General features: G+C 45.3%; 1 protein-coding gene across 2 annotated transcripts in view; it reads right to left on the reverse strand.

The window, feature by feature from the left end:
• SOS2 (SOS Ras/Rho guanine nucleotide exchange factor 2) overlaps nt 1–24,217 on the reverse strand; it is a gene marked incomplete at both ends in the record, with an annotated part of 48,566 nt that overhangs the window by 22,997 nt on the left and 1,352 nt on the right. The window contains 7 exons of one of the 2 annotated variants that reach the window (XM_079536711.1): nt 2,064–2,162; nt 3,880–3,990; nt 8,260–8,403; nt 9,877–10,080; nt 10,718–10,882; nt 12,169–12,300; nt 15,279–15,404. In XM_079536711.1, coding sequence (XP_079392837.1) covers nt 2,064–2,162; nt 3,880–3,990; nt 8,260–8,403; nt 9,877–10,080; nt 10,718–10,882; nt 12,169–12,300; nt 15,279–15,404 — 981 coding nt within the window. The remainder of the gene's footprint in view (nt 1–2,063; nt 2,163–3,879; nt 3,991–8,259; nt 8,404–9,876; nt 10,081–10,717; nt 10,883–12,168; nt 12,301–15,278; nt 15,405–24,217) is intronic. The other variant, XM_079536712.1, reaches the window with a different exon arrangement.

Raw genomic sequence — 24,217 nt, forward strand, 5'->3', positions numbered from 1 at the left:
CCTCTCCTCACTTCATAAAGCTTGTGCTTCTGTATGAAAACTGTGGTAATGCAGGTTTGCTGCTCTTGATACACACAGTCCTGTGGTACTGACAGCTACAGAGGGTTTGTTTTTCATTAAACTTTTTCCTAATCTGACTATCAACAGAAACATGTTCAGATTTTAAAATTTCAGTCACTTGGAATTGAAGTTGGCTATAAATCTGTGGTGATCCATATACTGTGGAAGGTTTGTGGGCCAAATTAAATGACCGGTATTTTGCTTATCTAATTCAGCATATGCAAAGTCATAGCACAGATGATCAAAAAAGAAGAAAAAAAACATATTAGGTACCAACTGTTCTTTTTCTAGGCTTCAGTTTCTTTCCTTTGAAAAGACTGTACACTGGATTATAGATGTTCTAGGTTGCAAAGTTTCCTACTCTTCCTTCATTCAAGCAAACTTCTCTGAAAGGAGGGGATTTGAGTGTTTGTGAGGGTGGATGGTGATAGGACAAGGGGAATGGCTTTAAACTGAGATAGGGGAGGTTTGGGTTGGATATGAGGAGGAAGTTTTTCATCCAGAGGGTGGTGAGGCAGTGGCACAGGTTGCCCAAGGAGGCTGTGGATGCCCCATCCCTGCAGGCATTCAAGGCCAGGCTGGATGTGGCTCTGGGCAGCCTGGGCTGCTGGTTGGCGACCTGCACACAGCAGGGCTTGGAGCTGGATGAGCACTGTGCTCCTGTGCAACCCAGGCTATTCTGTGGTTCTGTGATGACTCTATGAAACGCAGAGTACAGATTGCTTAGACTTGTACTTATACTGTACTTGTACAAATGCTAGACAGCTTTTTACAGTGAGAACTTAAAAAAAAAAAAAAAAAAAAGCATAATTTCTGATACTATTAATAAAATGCAAGCTACAGGATATTTTATTTCTTCCATTTAAGTATATCCCATGTAGTTAATAATTCACTTAAATTTATTTGCATTACAAAGCTCCCTAATGCAAGAGACACCTTTTTTAAACACGGTCTTCAGCTACTTAAAGCTCCACGTATTTTTTGAGATACTGCACTCTACAGCAAAGACAGCTTCTTCTTATTCAAGACTGATTATCATGGGTGTCAGATGTTAAATTCCTGCTGACTGCTGACCTCTGATTTCATAACTGACTGTAGAAACATTTGCTTGTAAGCAAAACAGATACACGCTCAGCTACCTTTTGGCTTTTAGCTTTTATACCCAAGGGAAGTATCTGCTGATGCAAACCACCTTGCTAGAGCACAGCAGAATAAAACAAGTGGAAGTCATCTGTGGGGAAATCAAGCAAGGCTCTTCTAATGGAAGTAATGCCTCAATGCACAGAAATGCTCACACAGGCCAGATGCCAACGTAAACAATTTGTATAGCAAGACCCCCAAAGTACATCCGACAGGAACAACTTTCCAGCAACTGAACAGGAATTCCTGAAAGCCTGTGTAGCTCACTAATGCCATTTCTTAGATGATAGAAAATAACACAGCAGTGCTCATCTTCATTCCTTCTCATCACAGACTAAGTGTGGTACAACATGAAAAACAGCAGCGCTTGCAGCATCTCTTCTGTTTAGTATTCAGGGCAAGTGGTTGACAATTAAGAACAGGTCACTCTGCTGAAGGGAAGTGCTCCTCCCAGCACCAATAAGATCAACTGAGATACAGCTGCAGTGTTCTCAGCTTCTGGTCACACTTATCTGAATTATGCTTAGGTTCGTACTGAAGGGATACAAAACACAGAACTCAAGTAAAGAGAAGATTAAAAGATTTATGTATTGCATTGTTAACAATATTTGAACTCACACTCAGTCAAGGTTTGTATAATGAGATACACAGTTACTTCGAATGTTCTTACAGGGGCAACAGGTGCTTCTGAGGATTTTTTCACATGAATTTGCTTTTCAAACACACTCCGATGTCATACTGATGTTTGCCATATTTTTCAGTGTTAAGCTGCAGCGAGTAAAATCTAACTGCCTATTTCAAAGCTCAGATTCTCCACGCTAAGAAAAGGTTTCAGCAGGAAGAAAGTGTGTGGCTTCACTTACCTGCAGTAACTCAAAGTAGTGCAAACAATGATAGACTGGGATAAGCATGAGCCGTGGGAGGACGTATCGTACAGCTTCTTTAAAGCCTTCAGCAGTAGACTGAAAAGGAAAAATAAACAGCATTACTTACAATGAAACACTCAAAGCAGGGCAGGACAAAGCCCTGTGCACTCCAGTGGAATTGTGAAGTCAGCCCTGCTTTAAGCAAGGTGGTTAGGTTGGATGCATTCAGCGTCCCTTCTGATTTACATCACTCTGTGCTTACCAGTGAGGAAGACAGTAACATTCCCAAGAACATCTGTCTAACAAATCAAGCAATAGAACCTGTCAATGCTCCTCCAACCTCTGTAATCACTTTCTTTTTTTTTTCCTATCAGCAGCTTAGGATGGATTTTGATGCATACTTACCAGCAAGCTCTGAGAACACCTCCAACCCCTACAAGTGCTAGGGCTGCACGAGAGCAGCTGAATGGATTGCATTTCTGCCAGAAGCAGCAAATTAGATGTAAGAGCTAGAGGACCAAGTCATCCACAACTCATTTTTATAAGCACCTTTTGATATACAAGACCTCCATATTGCAATCCTTAGCACCTTTATATTTCACTGTCTGCAGCACTCAATAGCAACAGCTCAAGGTGACAAGACCTAAAAATAATGCACTGTGGTTAAGCTGCACACATTTTGGACATATCTCAGAATGTAGGACAGTGTTCATATCCATTTCCAATACAACATGTTCTATCTGGGCCACAGTTAGCTCCAGAAAACACTGGAGTGCAAGAGAGCAGTCAGGACTCCTGTATTTGTCATCAACTTCTCTCTAATTACACCTCCTCCAAATTACACATTCTGTGCTTCAGTTTACAGCCAATTTACCACAGAGATATGGAGGTATCATTACATTTTGAGGAAATCAATATTAATATCTCCCCTTCCTCAGTGAGGAATCGCAAGTTTAAGCGTTAGAAAACGCATCAGAAACCTTTTCCCATTTCCAGGAGTAATTCAGCGTTTCAGATGAGGAGATATCCTCCAAAGGACAGGAAATCCCTGCCACCATCCACACCAAGATAATGACCAAACAGAATCCAAACTTCTGGATCTCCATTTTGGAAATGACCCCTCCCCTCTGTTTAAGACTTAAGGCCACAACTCTGCAATTGCCACAGACAGCTGCTACGTGTCCAACAGCCCAGAGCCTGGATCTGTTTTCACCCCAGGGTTGGGACAAGTGCAGAGGAACATCCCCAGGAAAGCCCACACCTCCTATGCTGAGGAGAAAGAGGAGTCCAGATTCATCATCTAATGACTCTACTTCCAATCTGATCTCAAATAGGGTTTTCAGCTTTCTATTTGCAAACAAGATGATCCATCTCACCAAACATGCAGAGATGGAATGAAAACACTCCCCATGAAGGAGAGGAAACCCGTCTTACAGAGATGTAAGCCCCAAACTACAAGCTAACTATAATGGTTTTAGCTGGGAACACAGCTTCTCTGAGTATGTTACTGAACACAAGCTCAGCTCTCCTCTCAACAGTAGTCTTTAGTAGAAACATGATGCTGGCAGAGGTTGATAAAAATCACAGATGATCTTGCTGAATAAACAGGTCAAGAAAAACTGTCAGTTCTAGTGCTAAACACGAGGACCTGGGGTATGAAAGGAAGCAAAAGAAAGTAACACTCCTTCGTGCCCATGCTTGGTGTTAGAAAGCAAAACAGAAACAGAAATGGCAGGTATGAGAGGTAACCACCTACTGCTAACCTTCCAAACATGAGAACCAAACCAATTCAGTATCTCTCATTTGCACTTACCTGGAAGTGAAGAGCAACAGCAGGTTTTGCCATTAAGTTATTAAAATGCTCATGAAATTGTGGAGAGAGAATATCCTGGGACAAGGTTTCATATGGATCAAAGGCTTGTTCCTAAACAAAGGCAGAGAATTATATACATACAAGAAGAATGCATGATATTCCCACGCCTGATGGTAACATTCATCCTGTTAATAAGCTAATACCCAAGTAGAATTTTTCCAAAGATCCATTTTGCAATAAGAACATATTCATTAATTCACAAATCTTTTCTACTTCTTAACGGAGGAATGCTGAGACAAAACTGTGTGCAATCTTATCATACTTATCACTGACACAAACTGTTCTGCTGAAACAGTGGGAAGCAAGCGAAGTTGTGGTTCTCACCACTCACGTTTCACAGTGAATGGTTTACCCAACTCCTCTCTGCCAGCAGGAAAAACAACTGGGAAAGAAGTGTAGCAAAGTAACGCTTCAGGTGAACTTTGGAAACTGTCACAAGGAGGCATTGTTGTACCACCATCATTTCAGAGTGCTGTGCCTAAAGACTGCACTAATTGCACCTTTCTCCGGCCACTCAGTACAGCTGGGAAAGCATCGCAGTCTGGGACAAAGTAACTACGCTTAAAGAGGTTAAGAAGAGTCTTCAGGGGCCGAGCTGTTTAACCAGGAGAAAAGAAGTACTTGGCTCCTGTGAAACTCTGGTGAGAAGTATGGAAAAGTAAGAGCAGGCTGAGCACTGTGCCCAAAAGATTACAAGAAAACAAGGGATCTTTGTCCAGTTCAAGTACAGAGCCACCAATTCCAAGACAAGAAAAGTACGGATCAAGTTGAAACCACAGCATCTGGGTGGCAGATCTGCTGCAAGAATCACGGCGTACGCCTCACAGCCTGTGCAGGACAGCACCAAGAGTTTCAGGCAGCGAAATCGTGAATTGGCTGACACGCCTGAAGGCTGTGTTGCCATTCAGCAAGACCTGGATAGGCTGGAGAGCTGGGCAGAAAAAAACCGGATGAGGTTTAACAAAAGCAAGTGTAGAGTCTTGCATCTGGGGAAGAATAATTGCATGCACCGGTACAGGTTGGGGGATGAGCTGCTGGAGGGGAGCTCTGCGGAAAGGGACCTGGGTGTCCTGGTGGATGACAGGTTGGCCATGAGCCAGCAGTGTGCCCTTGTGGCCAAAAAGGCCAATGGCTTACTGGGGTGCATTAAAAAGAGCGTGGCCAGCAGGTCGAGGGAGGTGATCCTCCCCCTCTACTCTGCCCTGGTGAGGCCTCATCTGGAGCACTGCGTCCAGTTCTGGGCTCCCCAGTACAAAAAAGACAAGGATCTCTTGGAAAGAGTCCAGCGGAGGGCCACGAAGATGGTGAAGGGCCTGGAGCATCTCTCCTATGAGGAAAGGCTGAGTGAACTGGGTCTATTCAGCCTTGGGAAGAGAAGACTGAGAGGGGACCTGATCCAGGTCTATAAATATCTAAGGTGTGGGGGGCAGAATGGCGAGGCCAGGCTGTTCTCAGTGGTGAGTGGAGACAGGACAAGGGGAAACGGCTGGAAACTGCAGCATAGGAAGTTCCGCACAAACATGCGCAAGAACTTCTTTACAGTGAGGGTGACGGAGCACTGGAACAGGCTGCCCAGGGAGGTGGTGGAGTCTCCTTCTCCGGAGATGTTCAAGACCTGCCTGGATGCCGACCTGTGCTACCTGGTGTAGGGAACCTGCTTTGGCAGGGGGGTTGGACTCGATGATCTCTGGAGGTCCCTTCCAACCCCTACAATTCTGTGATTCTGTGACCCTGGATGGGTTATCTGGCTGTGATTCTGTAGTATCAACTACAGCAGGATGGGATAAAACCTGACTTTACATGAAGCTCTGCAGGAATAATTTATCACTGCCCATCCATCACCTGCTCCAAAGCCTGTCAAGCTGTCCCTGAGTCTGCAGATTCATGGGGCTGAATCACTCACGAATCACGGAGTTACCCTGCCCTGATGGCACAGCGCCCAAAACAAGCACATCTCTCTTTCCACTTTAATGCAGAACTGCTCTTCAGAATGAATGCTGCAGAATTTGAGGTAAGGAGCACCACAAAGGCTCGTCTGAACATCATATGAAGTCTCAAGCAATGCATGCTCAAGAGGGCTCAGGAATCTCCCACCCTACTCATGGGGCAGCTGTAACTAAATGAGAGGCAAGGAATCCACTCTCTTTTTACACGCAAATTCTTATCATCCCACTTCACAGTTCTAACCATCACCGTCCATTTGCAGCAGATTTTATCTTGTGGTGGGGAAGAAAATAGATTTGGCAGTTCAGCAGCAGCTGATGTGAAATGAGGAGACACCAAGAGGCTGATTTTCTTGAGCTGAACCTGAATGCACTTTCACAGCCTGTTTTGTGGTACGTACCACTACCTAGAAGCATACAAAGTGGGACTCCTATTAGCCAGCACCCAAATGAAAGATGGGGAAGGTAACACTGCACACTGTGGTTTCTCTTTGCCATACTAGCCAAGACAAAAAGCCTATCTATATTACCTTAATACAGCATATAGTTCTGGATTGCTGTTGGTACTGTTCAGCCCCTTTTCTGTAGTGCAGAAGTTTCCAACTTTTTTACACTGTAGATACCTAAAATATCTCTTATGAAAGTGCAAATACCAGGATAATGAGCTTACAATCTACTGATAACAAATTTGCTTTGTTAGCTGCCTTCTGAAGGACGCTTAAAAAGAGGCACAAAGACACTCTGCCCTTAGTCAAGACATTCTGTCACAAGCTGAATATCACTAAAGAGATTATTTAAGGCAATAACAAAGAACTGTGGTACCCAGGATTGTGAAAGTTAAGGTCAAGTTAAAAAAACAACAACAACAAAACAATTTTACCATCATACCAGCAACTATCCATTTTCACTTGTATTAGGCACCATGCTTTTGCATTTCTTTCACATCAGGGAAAAATTCTCCCCATACCACCTTGTCTCAGAAACACCAAAATATTTATGTTGAAACCTTCCAGGGGACTGATGCAGAAAAACAAAGCAGGAAAATTCCAGCTTGCAAGGGCTGTTTGTTTTTAATTATCCTTTCAGATAAGTTGAAGAACCTTTACAATGGAAACACTAAGCAAACGAGCCTGGCAATGAGGCAGAGCAAGTAAACACACTGCACTTTCTAATCTCTTAACCAATCCCTTTGACACATGTCCACAGAAAGATGATCGTTACATGTGAGATCATCAAATGAACAGTACAGTTAAGCAGATCTTCTGTATTCACTGAACTATTAAATTCAAACTTATCAACTGCATAAGGAGTTTGACAAACAACATTCCTCACTGCCTAGTAAAGCTTCTCAGTTAATAAAAAACAAACCAGATTTTTACTTACAAAGATGCTCCCCATAAAGCACAGGCTGCCTAAGAGCAGCTTTTGCAATAAGCAGATACGTACGTTCCCCATGACTGTGCTGTGTTTGTCCAAATGTTAAGTTCTTTTTTCAGTTTCAATGGAATAGCTACTTCATTTTGTTGCTCAAATGCTTATGATTGTACCAGCAAACAGACTTTAACATCTCAAGAACTCAGACAGACCTATTCTACTGGGCTTCTGAAGTGACATCACACGAGCAGCTAACTAAAACCAGTGAAATTCATCTCTGTGAACATTGCTAAGTGAAAAGCACACGGGCTGAAGGACACGAGTTCGTCACACTCCCAATAAAGTAATTATGTTCCAAAAGGTACCGGTGTGTTCATGCATTCCTCCAATGCCAAAAATCAGACATACTCCATACTTAATAAGACATAACTCAAATGAAATAGAGAAGATTCTAGTTTACTCAAACACAGTACTTTTAATACAAACCACGGGCTTCACATTCGCTGTGCGGTTCATCTTTCTCTCTTTCAGGTCAGAACACCTCATCCCAAAATCTCTGTCTGAGCAGTTCAAGTCACTCATCTCACAGAGCTGTGTTCAGATGCTACAATGCCTGGGCAGCACTGGGCCTGACACCAAGGGCTACAGAAATCAATGCACCACCACCTTCTAGTAAGCAATCCCAGACAATGGCTTTTCAAATCCACATCCCTGCAGAACTGGAACAATTAATTCCCACTCCACAGTAAGATTTCAGTTCTGTGCTTACCTGCTTGATACAGTGCCTATGACAGGTAGAAAACACATTTAGTTTACCTATTAAAGAACAGCTAGGGAAGGCCTCTATTCTGAACTTATTAAAAGAGCCACTACTCATGCGCTTATTGGAGAGGTTTGAGTCGCGACCAAATGTTTACTTGGAAAACAAAACTACGGGATTAAAAACAAACCCTAACAAACCCCAAATGAAAACATTAAAAGCAAAACAAAACAAAATCTGTACCTCAGCAAGATCCTCAAAGCAGCTGCCAGCCAGAGGATGAGGACTGCTCTCATCAGTCATTTCAACAGTATCCTCAATCAATCCCAAAAGCTTCACTGTCAACTCATGAATATCTGAAATGTTGCTGAACACCACATCAATGTCCTGCAAACACAAAATGTGTCTTAGTAGCGTTTAGAATCACTTACCTTGCTTCTGTAAATACCAGAGCCTTTCTAAGAAGTCTGAAACAAGAGGGAAGTGGAGAGGAGATGGAAGAAAGTTAAATTTCATGGCCTCCCCAGCCTGCAAACTTGTCCGGGCACATCCAGCTTTGCACAGTTCTCACCTCAGCAAAAGAAAGCACATCATCCTTCCCAGGAAGAGCAGCAGCAGTCCTGGTACAGCCTGTTCAGTGCTTTGGACACAAATGTCCTTCTCAGCCACAATTTGCAGCTGATGTTTTCCCCTCTGTTGGTTCTTCTCTCAGAACACAACAGGAAGGAGGCAATTTCAAGTTGCTCCAAGGTCAGAGCCTCAAAACCACAGGTAAAACTAAAGACGTTACTTGGCTACATCAGCAAAATACTACCTGGGTACAGAGGAGCTGCCTGTTTCCTTTTCCCAATCCTACTTTTAGACTTCAAATTCACACTCCACAAACACACACACCTATACAACAACTTGCATTTCTTCTTGTGACCCCTCCGAAACACACTTCCCAAAACTTTGCTTTTATCCTAACCGTGCAGCTAAATCTGACCTCCTGCCAGCTCTACACCACGGCAAGCTCTTCAGGGAAACAATCAATCCAAGTCTTTCCATTCCCCAATAACACAAGACTGCTCCTCAGCTCCAAATCATCATTCCTTTCTCCTGGGTTTTCCGTTTGAATTCTGTCCCCATATCTGCATAACACTCCAATGTCCTATCAGCTACTGAGTGACCTCCACATTGAGCAGCAATGGAAATGACTGCTGCTGCCAATTCTTACGACCTTCTGGAACCATCTTGGAAACCCAGATCAGGCTTTGCTGCCCTGGCCCCCTTCTCTTCCCCCCCATGAAAGGATTCACCCGTCTCTCATTACTATTACTTCAGTTATATGAGCTGTGCTTTTCCCTTAGGACCAGCATCCTGAAAAAACAACTGGCCACAAATATCATTTCAAATACCAAGTTCAACCATCTATCAAACAGCGATTTCCTTTACAGTCAGTCACGTGCTAGTGAGCCTGAAGCCAAGGGCAGTTTTACTTGCAGTTTCCACAGAAAGGATGCCCTGGAGTAGACTTCAAACATTGGTTCAGGGATCCATCTGCATTCCCTGCACACTTGGTAGACAACTTCTGTGTTAAGCAGAAGTGTAACTATTACCTACAGGACCAGGAAGCACCAGCCATCTCTGGCATCCGACCAGGAATCTCATCCATTAAACTCCACTCTGAGAACAGCACTCTGCATTCTAGTGGTGGCAATTTCCTCCTCTTATTGCACATACAGTCAACAGCTGTTACACACTGACATACAATAAACCATATTCAATTTTACTTCCAATGTGGTCAATGTAAAATCGGTGTGTTACAGCTACTAAAGGTGAAACTAGCATTACATATCCATAACCTACTAAAGGACTTACGTTAGGTGTGAACAACTTTCTGTTAGAGAGGAAAGCTTCCCGAAATACTTTTATGATCAGATTCAGCTCCCGGAGATATTGCCTTTCTTCTGCAATTTCATTTCTCACTAGGTCATAATAATTGAGTTCCCCAGAAGAAGAAGGTTCGTCTTCACAGAGAGAAACCAAGCCAATGTCATCCTGATCAAACATATCCATCAAAACCTAGCAAAGAAATGTTAAAAAATTACATGCAAGCCTGATTCTAACTCTTGGCTCAAGCTCAGCTATTTCAGTGTGTTCAGAGAAATCCTTTGAGTTTTTAATACAATACTTTCTGTGATCACTTTCACAAGGGAGTAATATTTAAACTTTGGCAGCAAAAGGCTGGAACAGCTGCCAAAGCCATTTTTCCCTTTATAAGTTAGTACAACCTAGAAAACAAGTTACAATTCATACAGAACCAACTCTGAAACCAAGGCATACTGCCTAGGTTTGGACAAAACCCTCCCGTGAAAGATAAAAGTCAATGAAAACGTTTCTCATATTAATGAAGATGGAAAACTGAAGATCTGTTCAGTATTATAAAGAAGGAAACAGTTGTCATGAAAAACGACATCATGAGTACAGTAGCAGCTGAGAAACAGAAGACAACTGTTTCTGTCCTTATATTTATTTGTTAAGAAGTGTTACTGATCCCAAACAGGCTCAAGTTAAGGTGACGTCTCTACTGGGACAGTTCTGGCACAAATAAAGAGCAATGCTTCTGCATTTAAGTGAGACTCCCCTCCTACGCCACTTCAGAGATACCCTCTAAAAAATCCCTGCCTGTCCAGAGGACTGTTTCAGTGCCCCTCCTTACCTTATCAGCACACATGGATACTTTAATGTCCTGCTGGGAGATCTCAAAGTGTCGTATATTGAAAACGTAGTTTCCAGCCAGCTTTAAAATATCAGCTGAGATGTATTCTAAGACAGCCACAATATACAGAGAGACATGGTAATCTACTTTATAACCTAGGACCTCCTACAAATTGAAAAGAAGAGGAAAAATGCTATTTACTCTAAAAGTTCACTTGGAATGACATTAACACATTTTGTTTTCTACCAACATTGATCCTGTCTGCGTTGATAATTTACAGCAATATGATAGCAGGGGCAAAGGATAGCAAAAGGAAATTTGACCGACAGCCTCAAAGTAAACGTTTGCAAATGCTTCCTTGTGCTATTTGCTGTATCCTGACTGGAGGAACTTCAATACTGGACGTGACTTCTATTAAAAAACCAAACATGCTCTGTACCTGCATCCACACATGTCTGACACAGATTTCACAAAAGGAAACCAGCGTTGTTGAGAGGTCTTACAGAACGCTGTTATCTTTCCTAACTTCTCTTCCATCTCATTAACTGTCACAAACTGAGACACTGTGTGTCAGAGCACAGGAACCGTGCCTGAAAATTGCTCTGGTTTCTGCTTATGCCCAGATCACGTTTTCTGAATGCAGCTGGAAACTCTGGCACACGCATCACTGGAGAGAAACATCTTTTAGGCTACGAACCAGAAACAAAAACAGAGAAAGAAATACAAAAAGTGCAATGTTTGAATCAGCATCAATCTACTGATTCAGCACAGACCTGAAAGTGTTTCAACGCTGGCCTAAAAAAAAATATATCAGAGTGCTGTTTCATCATTAAAAAAAAAAGATCCCCATGTGCACAATATAAATAGATACCATGTGGCACGAAATCTTGACTGCAAGTAAGAAGCTCTACATCTGTTATAACTGACATCTGAAAACAGAGATGGTCACACTGCTCACAGCAACAATAATGTCTGTATCTGCTCTTCTGTAACATCACTGCAGATGCACAGATTTTAAAACAAAGGTATCAGTGATATTTAACACTAACTGAAAGGGTGGTGATACACATCTTAGTCTACAGCACACAGGGAACAGGATCTACTTGTTCTCTCCTCTTTTGGTTTCTGCAGCATTTTGAAACAAATGAAGCCATCAAAACAGTGCTACTGAAGTGGGTAAGGTATTTGAGTTAGTTTTTAACATAAATAAAACCCAAACAAATTATTATGTTTCAAAGTAGATCAACCCATTAGATGAATTCAGGAATCTATATGCACTCCACACTACCATGTATTTGACCTGGTCTGTGATGACTACTTACTCTTCCTGCCAACATGAGAAACTTACCTAATTCTACACAAATTAAATAATTTTAGAGGTTATGCTGGAGGGCAACAGCTGGGGTGCATGGTGTGCAGAAGCAGCAGTCATCAACTGTTGCATTAAGTACCTTTAATAAGGGGTGTATTTTGTCCACAGGCAGCAGGAGTGGGTTTCTTCTTTTCCGTTTCTCTATGGCAGACTGTGCATCAGCAATTGCCCATTTGTCTATGGGATGAGGAAACGTCTTCTGAACACGCTCCTGTCCAAACAGACACACTCACATGAACTACATTAATCAAGGAGAAGTTAAAAAAACAAAACAACAAATTACTTCCCCTGCAGTGTGGTTAATTATCCTCCTCCGCAGTGTTTGCAATACTTCTTATTATTATCTCCTTCAGTAACCCCAACCAACCTTCCAGCCCCAAGCACAAGGAACTTCCCATCTCCTACAACAGCTCCTGCTCTATGAAGATCACATGAACTGTAAGACACTGCAGTTGAGACCAAAATATAAACATCAGGAAGCACTCAACAGCTCACAACCTAAATGAAGAAAACAAGTTGTTATTGTTCCTATTTCATAAAAGGATGCAGCTTATACTATATCAGGTGAAGCTCGGGGCAGAAATGAAAAGCAAGCACAGATCTTCCAGCTGTGCCCCAGCCATCCCTGGAGGTGTTCAAGGCCAGGTTGGATGGGGCCCTGGGCAGCCTGGGCTGCTGTGAAATGGGGAGGTTGGTGGCCCTGCATGGCACAGGGGGGTTGGAGCTTCGTGATCCTTGAGGTCCCTTCCAACCCGGGCCGTTCTGTGGTTCTGTGAGTAGAGCTGCAGTTGATGAAAGTTTCCCATAGCACTTTGTGCTCCACTGTGCAGGAGCATCTTTCCCTGTTGCACTTTGCAATTTCAGGCCATTTTATATGTTTTTAAGTTTTATAAGTTTTATATGGATTCACACTTCCCCACCTGCATATGAACAGCAGGATGACCCCTCTGTAAGAGAGCTGACTGCTTTGGGCTGCAGTTCCATGCGTTAGCAATCCCATGCTAACACATGTAAAACCCTTGTCCTGCTCTCCACAAGCTCTCCAGGCTTCCTGCTGCAGTAGCAGCCCCTATGAGGTAGGAGTGGACTGCTGGAAGAATTAGTCTAATCCAAGCTCTGATGGCTGATTCTTAAGTGACTCTGGAAAAACAGATTTTCTCTAAACTAAATAGCCAGCATATAACAAGACAAGCAAGTTGTTTTCCAGGATGCTGCAACTGCATTCTGGTTGCAGCAGATTATCTGATTTTAACCCCAAAAGCTGTTGCACAGCTCACTATTGTACTGCAGCACATACTCTGAAATGGAAGAGGAAGCCTGAGGTCTTTCTAGAGGCAGCTTTCTAGCATCTGCCCATGGCCATCCAACAGGCAGCCCTCCGTGCCAGCTGCCTGTGCCAGATGAATGCACTGCAATCCTTCCTGGGCAGCAGCCCGACACTGCAGGCTGCTCTCACTGAGATGAGCTTCCCTTGAAAAGCTACCAGAAAGCACATGTAAACAGGTACAACGTGGAATTTGGATGTCCTTCGACAAGGCACGTATTGCCTGCACCAGGATTTTGCCAGTGTTTTGTTGGAGATCATTTGCAGGGTTTTTACTATTTATAAAATGTTTATAACTTGGGATTTCTGATCTCCATCTTGCAAATGCTTAGGTTTAGTATTGTGCACAAATAGTTCCCTTAATCCCAGGCTGTTAAGTAAATAGCTGCATGATAAACTTTAGAGATTGTAACTCTCACATCATCTCCTAACAGCTTAAAACAGCAGGAGCTGAGCCAGGAGCCTTCACCTGCAGCTCTCAGATGCCTGCTGGTCAGCAACTTCACCACCAAACCATAACACAACACTCAATTCTACTTTCCCTGCTCTGAAAGGATCTGGATTTTCTGACCTACTGAACAATAAGATCCTGGGGAATATCTTACCACTATTTAGACAGAGCTGTGTTTCTATACTAAAGAACTGTTACAGTGCCAAGTGTAACACTGTCTTATTACTCGCAGCTTTAAAACGCCAGGTATGTTTGAAACACAACACAAAGGATTTAGCATCTGCTGTGACACCTATAACCACAGCTCAGAGAGCTGCCAGTTCCCTCACAGGCCTGTGAGCACTCCTGCACACAGCAATTTGTGGAGCACACAAGTACCTAACCAAAAATGAACTCAGATGCACACAGAGTACTCAATCATCCCTCAATTCAGGAGCAGAAAACGATGGAGTAGGTGCATAAAGTAATCAGTGCCCTCTCAAGTTGTCCTGTGTACTGAAGGATACGATCTCTGACAGCTGGAGAAAGAGCACAGAACTTCTCAGCTTCACATCTAACCCACACTCAAAGCAGTAACAATCCTGAGAGCTATTAGGGGACTGTTAAGTTTTATTTAGTCATACTATAATCTTTATGCATCAGTATTATATTAATCATAAACCAAACTTAATTATTAATGAATGGAGTCAATGTTGAATAAAGGGTGATTATTGCATCCAGTAAGGATCTAGAACTCCTCAGGCACTAATTTTGCAAATGTTTATTTCCACGAGGCACGTATAGCACAGTGCTTGAGGACTTCATTTCGTTTGAGGCTGAAAATCCTTGCCACGCAGACTGATGCAAAATTAATACTCTGCAAAGCTATAATGGATCACAGCTACATGAGAGCACTTTCTCCCTCTGTGCTGTACGCTCCATGAAAGCTCTCATTTTTAACTGATGACACAAAAGCAGACAGCTGCAATATTACACGAGCCTCAGCGAGTTCCAGGAACACACAGCTCCATCCCCTCAGCTCGCAGTCCAGGCCTAACCTTTCATTACAACATTTCTTTTTTCTGCATAATGTCAAAGAGTGGGGAAAAAAAATCATTACAACACCCTTTCACTCTTAGGTCCAAACGTATTCAAGCAGCAGAGAATCCTCCAAAGTACTCTGCATTTTTAAAAACAATGCTGAAGGCAAGAATTCCCACCATTTCTATTCTGATCTATGGTATAAGAAAGTTAATTTCCAGTTGAACTTGCTTAATGAGACTTGAATACTGTTTAATAGTTTAGAAAAACAGCCCTACTAAGCTCTGCTCTTCAGATTCACCTTGCTTCAACTTCAAGCTGCACTGCTCAGAATACCTTTGTTCCTCCCAGTGATTCTGGGAGCAAGCACTCGTTTTCCAGTAGCTCATCTTACCTCTACATCTTGGACTGTGCGTGGCTGGGCGATGCATAGCTTGTTTAGCAGCTGAAGTATCAACTCCTCAATGTAGTAGAGGGAATCTTCCTTTGCTGACAGGTTGGGGTGAACCTGTTGCTGAACCTGTCCCAAAGAATTTGTAAAAATTAGTCTTTTTTTGGCACTTCTTTTCAACTGAAAACTGTTTACCCTTTATGGTCGCAAGGAAATTTCAAGCCAAGGCAGATTTCTGCTGAAGATGCATAGAAAGCCATCATTGTAATTCCACGGCTATTTGCTCACAGAATGAGCAGCATGCAATTATTCCTGACCCTGTTAGTGAGTACTGGGTGACCTGTGAACAAAGAAGCCCCAACGTACCACAGGAAAACCAGGAAAGGAGAACTGAACAGCCTGGCAGGGCACTGAATTAAGGTGCTCTTAAACTTGTGGCAATGAAAAGCCACGGCCACAACATGGACAAGGGCTGGAACAATTCTTGGAGGTGCCTGAAAGCCAGAAAACTGATCAGAGCATCAAACTCCATCTGAGGCACGAGAATGGAAGGTACCAAAAGCACAGTGCAGTGCAGGAGGCCTACAGCAAAGCATGTATTGGAATACAAGCCTCCCAACTGGCAAGCACGGTGTGACATAAGCAGAGGACCACTTCCCTTTAATGGCCAGCAGGATAATGCAGTTCTCTCATTCCGTGGAGGTGAATTGCTGCTTCCATTTCCAAGGCTAAGCTGGAGCACACAGCCTGCAGCAGGCGGCTGCAGCACCCACTCACACAAGCTGGAGGGCTGCAGCAACTCGCCTGGCCCCAAATTGTTCTCCCACTGGAAATCACTCCAACCCAACAGCCACCTTGGTCTACAACACCCTCCAGAGTGAATCTATACACTGTTTTCCCTGGCAGCCTTAGTCAGGAAAGCTGGATCTCAAACTATAGCCAATAGACTCATAAATAACAGTCCAGGGGAATTCCCTACCTTCCCCCAGACAAATGATATTTTAATTGCCTCAGAACAGTAATCTTACATCCCCACATTGACATTCTGCACGTGGTTTCAAGAGCAAGACAAACAAACCATTCAGTTGCTGCAAATGTGGGAGCAGGGCTGGTTATATTGGAGTGGGTAACCAAGGCACCAGGCAGGGTGCAGAGAGCACAGCCAAACGTGTGAGCCCTTATGCTGTACCCCAGGATAGATGCTCCCACTTAACTGTGAGGGTTGGAGTCTGCACTGCCTTGCTCTGCAGCTGAAGCGTCTGCATGATTGGGTACTATTGAAGAAAAAAAAAAACAAAAAACAGCCACCAGAAAGCCAAAATCACTCCATGAAAACACTTATTTAAGCCCGCAGGTTTTCAATAATACAGGAACTTTTCACGTTCTTCCTGAACAGGAGAGCTGAATTCACAAACAATGGAACACCAGGAAGTGCCAAGTTAAGGTCCTGCCTCGCTTCTCTCCGAAGAGCACTGCTCCAGCATTAGTAACCAGCTAGGAAACGAGCTGCAACCATGCTTCCCAGAGAAGGAGCCCTCTGAGATGCCCCTCACAAACACCAAGAGCAAGAGGTACAAGAGGTGAGAAGATGCAAAAAGCCTGTTTGCTGTTTCAGATCACGTGCTGTAATAACACAAGTCAGTGCCACCAAGAAAACGAACTTCAGTTCACGTCTGAACAGCTCGTGCTGCATTTCCCTCGGCTTTATGAGGAGTGCAGGAGTACCTAAAAATCACGAGGACAAGCAGAGAGCACTCAGCCCTCTTCCAGCTCCAGAGAGATCTGTTTCACACGGTGAAAACAAGCCTAAGTACTGCAGTCCCGTGTGCTTTCCTGGCTGGCTCTCTGTCTCTGGTTGAGGCTGCACTCCCCGAGGCCTTGCACTTGAAATGACCCCACCTGCAGCACCACAAGAGATCTTCACTGCAGCACTCCCTGCTGTAAGAGCAGTTGTGCCCGAAGCATCCTAGCAGAGAAAATGATTTCATAGTGAGACCCTGACAAAACAGAGCCAGTTATGCACTTGCTGCACAAACCAGGTGCTGTGTATCCAGGACAGTACACTTACTCCATATATTCTATTCTACAGAGAATTCACCTGAACTCTGACTGGAAGATGTGAAAAAACAGGGAGAGGATGTCTGGTAAAACACTGAGTGTAGGAACAAAGCAGGAGGAATGACTGAGGGTGCATACAGTGATCTCAGGCTCTGAGCACAACGCCGTTAGCTAGCATGGAACAACGCACCACAGCTAACACGGGAATCCATTCTGACCTGATTTCTTGGGCTTTTAAGTAATTTGGCCCTTAAAAGCAGCAGCTACATGTTGCACCAAACAGTTCTTGAGAACCACTGTGCAAGCACCAATCTGACCCACAGGAGCTACAGTACAAAGTCTGAGCCTCTACGACATCTGGACTGGGAGAAATTGTTAAGTATAAAATCAAGGGCCCAACTGTTGTACCTGCAAATGCTACAAGCTGAGAGAAAAAGAGCCAGGACTGCAAGAGGCTTCCTTCTAACGTGCACCACTGGGACAATCCAGAGGTTTGGCTGTACTGACTCAATGGATCTTTACGTAACACGCATATTTTGGTAGTAAAAACACGTTCAGAAGGCTCCAGTTGTTCCACAGTAAGAACACGTGCAAAACAAGATACTGCTCAGAAAATAAACAGAGCCTGAAAAACAACCAAACCCAGGACATGCCTATCGAGTCACTGCACAGCAGATACCACCAGAGACACACTTATTTCTGCAAGACCACACGACAAAATCCCACCTCCCTCATTACATTCAATACGACAACACTTTCAGGAAGCAGAACTCAGTGCTCAAAGAATCACAGAACAGCCCAGGTTGGAAGGGAGCTCAAGAATCACGAAGCTCCAACCCCCCTGTGCCATGCAGGGCCACCAACCTCCACATTTCACAGCAGCCCAGGCTGCCCAGGGCCCCATCCAACCTGGCCTTGAACACCTCCAGGCATGGATGGGGCATCACAGCCTCTCTGGGCAGCTGTTCCAGCACCTCACCACTCTCACAGCACACAACTTCCCCCTCACATCCAACCTCCAGCTGCCCTCCCTCAATTTCAAACCATTTCCCCTTGTCCTGCTGTCATCTCCCCTTTCCAAGAGCTGACTCCCCTCCTGTCTGCAGGCTCCCTTTAGGTACTGCAGGCTGCACTGAGCTCACCCCGCAGCCTTCTTTTCTCCATGCTCAACAAGCCCAGCTCCCTCAGCCTGTCTTTGTAGTGGAGCTGCTGCAGCCCCCTGCTCATCTCTGTGGCTCCTCTGGACCCTCTCCAACAGCTCCCTGCCTTTCCTGTACCAGGGGCTCCAGACCTGCACACAGCACTGCAGATGGGGCCTCACAAGAGCAGAGCAGAGGGGGACAATCACCTCCTGTCCCTGCTGCCACCCCTCTGCTGATGGAGCCCAGGACACCATTTCCTTTCAAGCTGCAAGAGCACACTGCTGGCTCATGTTAAGCTTCTCATCCATCAGGACCCCCGGGTCCTTCTCTGCAGGGATACAAAGACTGCTCCTTCCAGTCTGTATGGATGCCTGGGATTCCTCCGGCCCAAGTGCAAACCTTGCCCTTTGCTGTGTTGAACCTCATTAGATCCTCCCAGGCCCACCTTTCAAGTCCGCTGAGGTCCTTCTGAATGGCATCCCTTCCTTCCACTTTGTCACCCGCACCACTCACTAAGAACAAGCAATCTCTAACTTAAAAAATGCCACCACAACACCTGTTAGTAAGTTAACAACACTTCTGAACTTACCACGTTTCAGAGATCGCACGCTGAAATTGCAAACTGCTCATCACAGAAACTGCACACTCCTCTCTTCCCACAAAGCTGCCTGCAGCTTAGCAATGATTTATGTTATCATCACCTCATAACAACACAGCAATACCAGATCTGAGGACACAAAGCTCTGTGAGGCTGTGTAACTGAGGCAATGTATAAATTTGGGAGAAAGAGAAGTAATTAGTACATTAAAGTTAAATATTTGCTATTGTCTCGCCAGCACTTGACAGTATCTCTATGCACTGTGATGAGAATACGTTACTGGCAGGGAAAGCAGCTCTGGGTTTGCCTCTCACTGCCGTGCTGAAAAGATAGAAATTAAAAATGAATTGGACAAATGTTTCTCTTTAGGCTGGGTTTTTGTTCCTTTTTATCTTGTCTCTTCTGAAGATAACGCTGTCCATTAAAAATAGAAAACATCTGCTCCAAAGGCATTTTTAATCCCTCAGCCAGGATGATTTACTGTCACACTCCCCAGGAAGAAGGGAACCAGATGTAGTAGCTTAAAGGTCTGTGACACTCTTCTTTAACAACAGCATCAATATCCCCATATTCCAAGTGTAACTGTTTGAAAGAAGCTCGAAGATTTCAAAACCTGAAGAGACATCTCCTAAAAACACACCATCAACTCCCCAAAAACAGCTGCACCAATTCCTGACTTCATTTCCAGCACAACACTTTCTAGATGGCTGATCTTCCTCAAAGCAAACTGTAGTAAATGCTGATAGAGGAACAGTGTGAAGTAGGCTCTTTAGCAAAACACAGCTTAATAATCCACTTGCAATTGACCCTGACCCATCTGGTGGCTTTCTATGGTGGAGTGACAGCATCGGTGGACAAAGGGCAGCTGATGTCACCTACCTGCACTTCTGTGAGGCCTTAGATGTGGTCCCACACCACAGTTTAAACTCTGTATCAGAGAGATGCATGTGAAGGGTGGGCTGCTCTGTGGATAAGGAAGTGGTTGCATGGTGGCAGCCAGAGGGCCGTGTCCAGGCAGAGGCTGGTGCTGAGCTGTGCACCCTTCCAGGGCTCCATCTTGAGACCAGTGCTTAGCAGCAGCAACACGGACAGTGGGAATGAGTGCACCCACAGCAGTTTGCTTGGAGAAGAGAAGGCACTGGGGAGACCTCATTGTGGCCTTCCAATATTTGAAGGGAGCATATAAACAGGATAGGAACAGCTGTTTGTGAGGGTGGATGGTGATGGGACAAGGGGGAATGGTTTTAAAGTGAGACAGGGGAGGTTTGGGTTGGATATGAGGAGGAAGTTTTTCAGCCAGAGGGTGGTGAGGCACTGGCACAGGTTGCCCAAGGAGGCTGTGGATGCCCCATCCCTGCAGGCATTCAAGGCCAGGCTGGATGTGGCTCTGGGCAGCCTGGGCTGCTGGTTGGCGACCTGCACACAGCAGGGGTTGGAGCTGGATGAGCACTGTGCTCCTTTGCAACCCAGGCCATTCTAGTATTCTATGATGACACCCAGCTGAGTGGTGACATGACAGAAGGAAGGGACACAGCCAGAGGGACCTGGACAGGCTTGAGAAGTGGGCCCACAGGAACCTCATGAGGTTCAACAAGGCCAAAAGCAAGGTGCCACACTTGGGTCACAGCAGTTCCAGCTATGCGTACAGACCAGGAGAAGCACACTGAGAGCTGCACTGCTGAGTAGCACTGAGGGGTTGGGGTGGACAAGAAGCTGGATGTGAGCGAGCAGTGCACTTGCAGCCCAGAACACCAACTGTACCCTGGGCTGCACCAACAGAGGGCAAGGAGGGGACTGACCTGTGCTCTGCCCTTGTGAGGCCCCACCTGCAGTGCTGCGTCCAGGCTTGGGCCCAGCACAGAGAGACATGAGGCTGCTGGAGCTGGTCCAGAGGAGGGCATGAAGATACTCAAAGGTTGGAGCACCTCTCCTATGGAGACAAGCTGAGGGCTGGGGGTGTTCAGCCTGGAGAGGAGAAGGCTCCAGGGAGACCTCACTGCGGCTTTGCAGTACCTAAAGGGAGCTTATAAACAGAAGAGGAACTTTTCACATGAGTGAAAAGGGACAGGACAAGGAAGAACAGTTTTGAACTAAAAGAGGGGAGAGACAGCTCAGATGTTAAGGGGAAAGTCTTCACTCAGAGGGCAGTGAGGCCCTGGCACTGCCCACAGCTCTAGATGCCCCATCCCTGGAGGTGCCTGAGGCTGTGGATGGGCCCTGGGCAGCCCGAGCTGGGGGGCACCCAGCCCATGGCAGGGATGGCTTTGAGGTCCCTTCCAACCCATCCATTCTGTAACTCTATGATTGCAGGATTTCACCTTTTACACTGCAACCATTCGATGCACGGTCAACAAAACAAGATACTCACATAACACAGTTACTGCGCTGCAAAAAGCCTCTGGGATGCAGATCACCACCCAGCTGCCCTATGCACAGGGAGGGCTCACTGAACTGCCACCCTACAGCACCACTTTAGCATAAACACAAACCTCTTCATCCTCAGCTGCCTGACTAGCGATGGATAGCACATGCTGGAAAAGGACAGAGGTGCAGGGCAGGACGTCCCACGGGAGGTGCAGGCAGGTGCTGATCCTGTTGTTTTATGCAAAGGGTCAAGCAGAAAGGCGTAAGTACACAAACACTTGTTTGCATCTTCAAATTAAACATCTGGATTATATTCATCCTTATAAAATGCCTCAAGTTGAGACAAACCCCAAACAAACCAGGCACAGCCCTTCACGCCCTCCTCCCGGCAGCAAACAGCTTGTGGTTTTTAATTTGTAGGAAGTGTTTCCTAATTGCTGCCAAATAAAACTGTGCCGCTCCTTCTACTTTTTTTAAACACCTCAGCTCCAAAAACCACCTTCATGTTGTGCCAGTGCCTGAGAAAATTCTCCTCCTACAATTTGTAAATTGCAAAAGGTAGTAACAGTAGTTAAGTCAAACAGGGTAACAGCTGGAAAGGAAAAAAAAAAAAAAAAAAAGCAATAAAAAATAGGATTTAAGCAAAAGGAATCAGTCCCTTTGGCTCCTAATTTGTGATAGGGAGTATTTCTGCAACAAGAGAAATCAGCCCATCCACAAACGAGGGACCAAAACCAACTTGCAGAGATACCCAACCACTGATAGGAAGACAAGAGGCAGAACGAGCTGCTAACAAAGGCTCAGCAGCCAGCATTCCATGGGGACTTGATGCTCCTAAATCCACCAGCTAAAAGAGCATAAATATATGAAACTACCTTAACAATTCCATCTCGACGAGGCCCCAAGGCACCGCTTTTTTTTTCCCCCCCTCCCAAAGAAGATTGCCCCCAGCAGACACAATTTAGCACTCTTCTGTCACCTAAGGATCACAGAACGGCCCGGGTTGGAAGGGACCTCAAGGGTCACGAAGCTCCAACCCCCCTGTGCCATGCAGGGCCACCAACCTCCACATTTCACAGCAGCCCAGGCTGCCCAGGGCCCCATCCAACCTGGCCTTCAACACCTCCAGGGATGGACGGGGCATCACAGCCTCTCTGGGCAGCTGTTCCAGCACCTCACCGCTCTCACAGCACACAACTTCCCCCTCACATCCAACCTCCAGCTGCCCTCCTTAAACAAATAGGATACAAACCTGCCTAAATGCATAGAGAATAATATTCAAGAAGCAGATCCTCAACTTCTTCACATATTAAAGCAAGAACTGAAGTATTCCATTTTTTCATTCACCGTTTGTCAGCAGCCAGCTGCACTGCACAGAACTACATGGCTTTAGGTGTTCTGATCAAAAATGACCTTAAAACTTGCTGTGTGCACAAGGAATGAGAGTCAAGCTCTTCAAAGCACTTAAAATGCAAGCAGCACAGAAACCCTATGAGCACTGGTAACTGCACTGACCTGTCAGCCAGCTCCATTTCTTGTTGTATTTCCAAATTAACATTTCCCACACCTCAGCATACATAACAACCACCAACACGTTTGTTTTTCAACCCTGCTTCTCTGCTCCAATTAAGCGCTCATTTAAAAATAACTCAAAGAAAGCCTTCCAAATAGGAAATGGAATGCTACCCTGACCTTGCAGCACTGATTGCTGTGGTGAAGCTTGGAAGTTCAGTGTGCTCTGAGAGCAGATGTTTGGCAGGAAAGTTTCTAAAGCTCAGCTGCAGTCACAAAAGATGCTGCCTCAGGTTGTACCTAATCTGGTTGACAGGCACAGAACCACAGAACGGCCCGGGTTGGAAGGGATCTCAAGGATCACAAAGCTCCAACCCCCCTGTGCCATGCAGGGCCACCAACCTCCACATTTCACAGCAGCCCAGGCTGCCCAGGGCCCCATCCAACCTGGCCTTCAACACCTCCAGGGATGGACGGGGCATCACAGCCTCTCTGGGCAGCTGTTCCAGCACCTCACCACTCTCACAGCACACAACTTCCCCCTCACATCCAACCTCCAGCTGCCCTCCCTCAACTCCAAACCATTTCCCCTTGTCCTGCTGTCATCTCCCCTTTCCAAGAGCTGACTCCCCTCCTGTCTGCAGGCTCCCTTTAGGTACTGCAGGCTGCACTGAGCTCACCCCGCAGCCTGCTTTTCTCCATGCTCAACAAGCCCAGCTCCCTCAGCCTGTCTTTGTAGTGGAGCTGCTGCAGCCCCCTGCTCATCTTTGTGGCTCCTCTGGACCCTCTCCAACAGCTCCCTGTCTTTCCTGTACTGGGGGCTCCAGACCTGCACACAGCACTGCAGATGGGGAGTGTTCCAACACAGCTCCAACTCGATTCAGAATTAACTTAGAGACTAATTAATAATATACAGCTGCAATGCTTTCTAAATGCAGAAAGTACCAACCTGTTTCTTTAATGCACAGTGGGTTTTCAGTGGTACAGCTTCCAGCTATCCCATCAATAACAGCAATGCTTTTGTTACCAGAGTGCAAGATGTAAACAGTGCACTAAGCCATGAATTTCTAACACGTCCTGGTTTAAAGACCCTTCCCCCCGTGTCTGTATCAGAGCACTGCATCTTTCAGGCAGGGTTTCCCAGCTGGCAGCACCTCCAGCACTGCCTGCAGCAGCCACAACGATGAGACCACTTTGTTTTGACTCACTGATACTGCACGTTCAGAAAAGAAATGCATCTTACAGTGGGATTGCTTCATCCTAGAGGG

Source organism: Tetrao urogallus (assembly GCF_951394365.1).
Source record: "Tetrao urogallus genome assembly, chromosome: 6".
Taxonomy (NCBI): Eukaryota; Metazoa; Chordata; class Aves; order Galliformes; family Phasianidae; genus Tetrao; species Tetrao urogallus.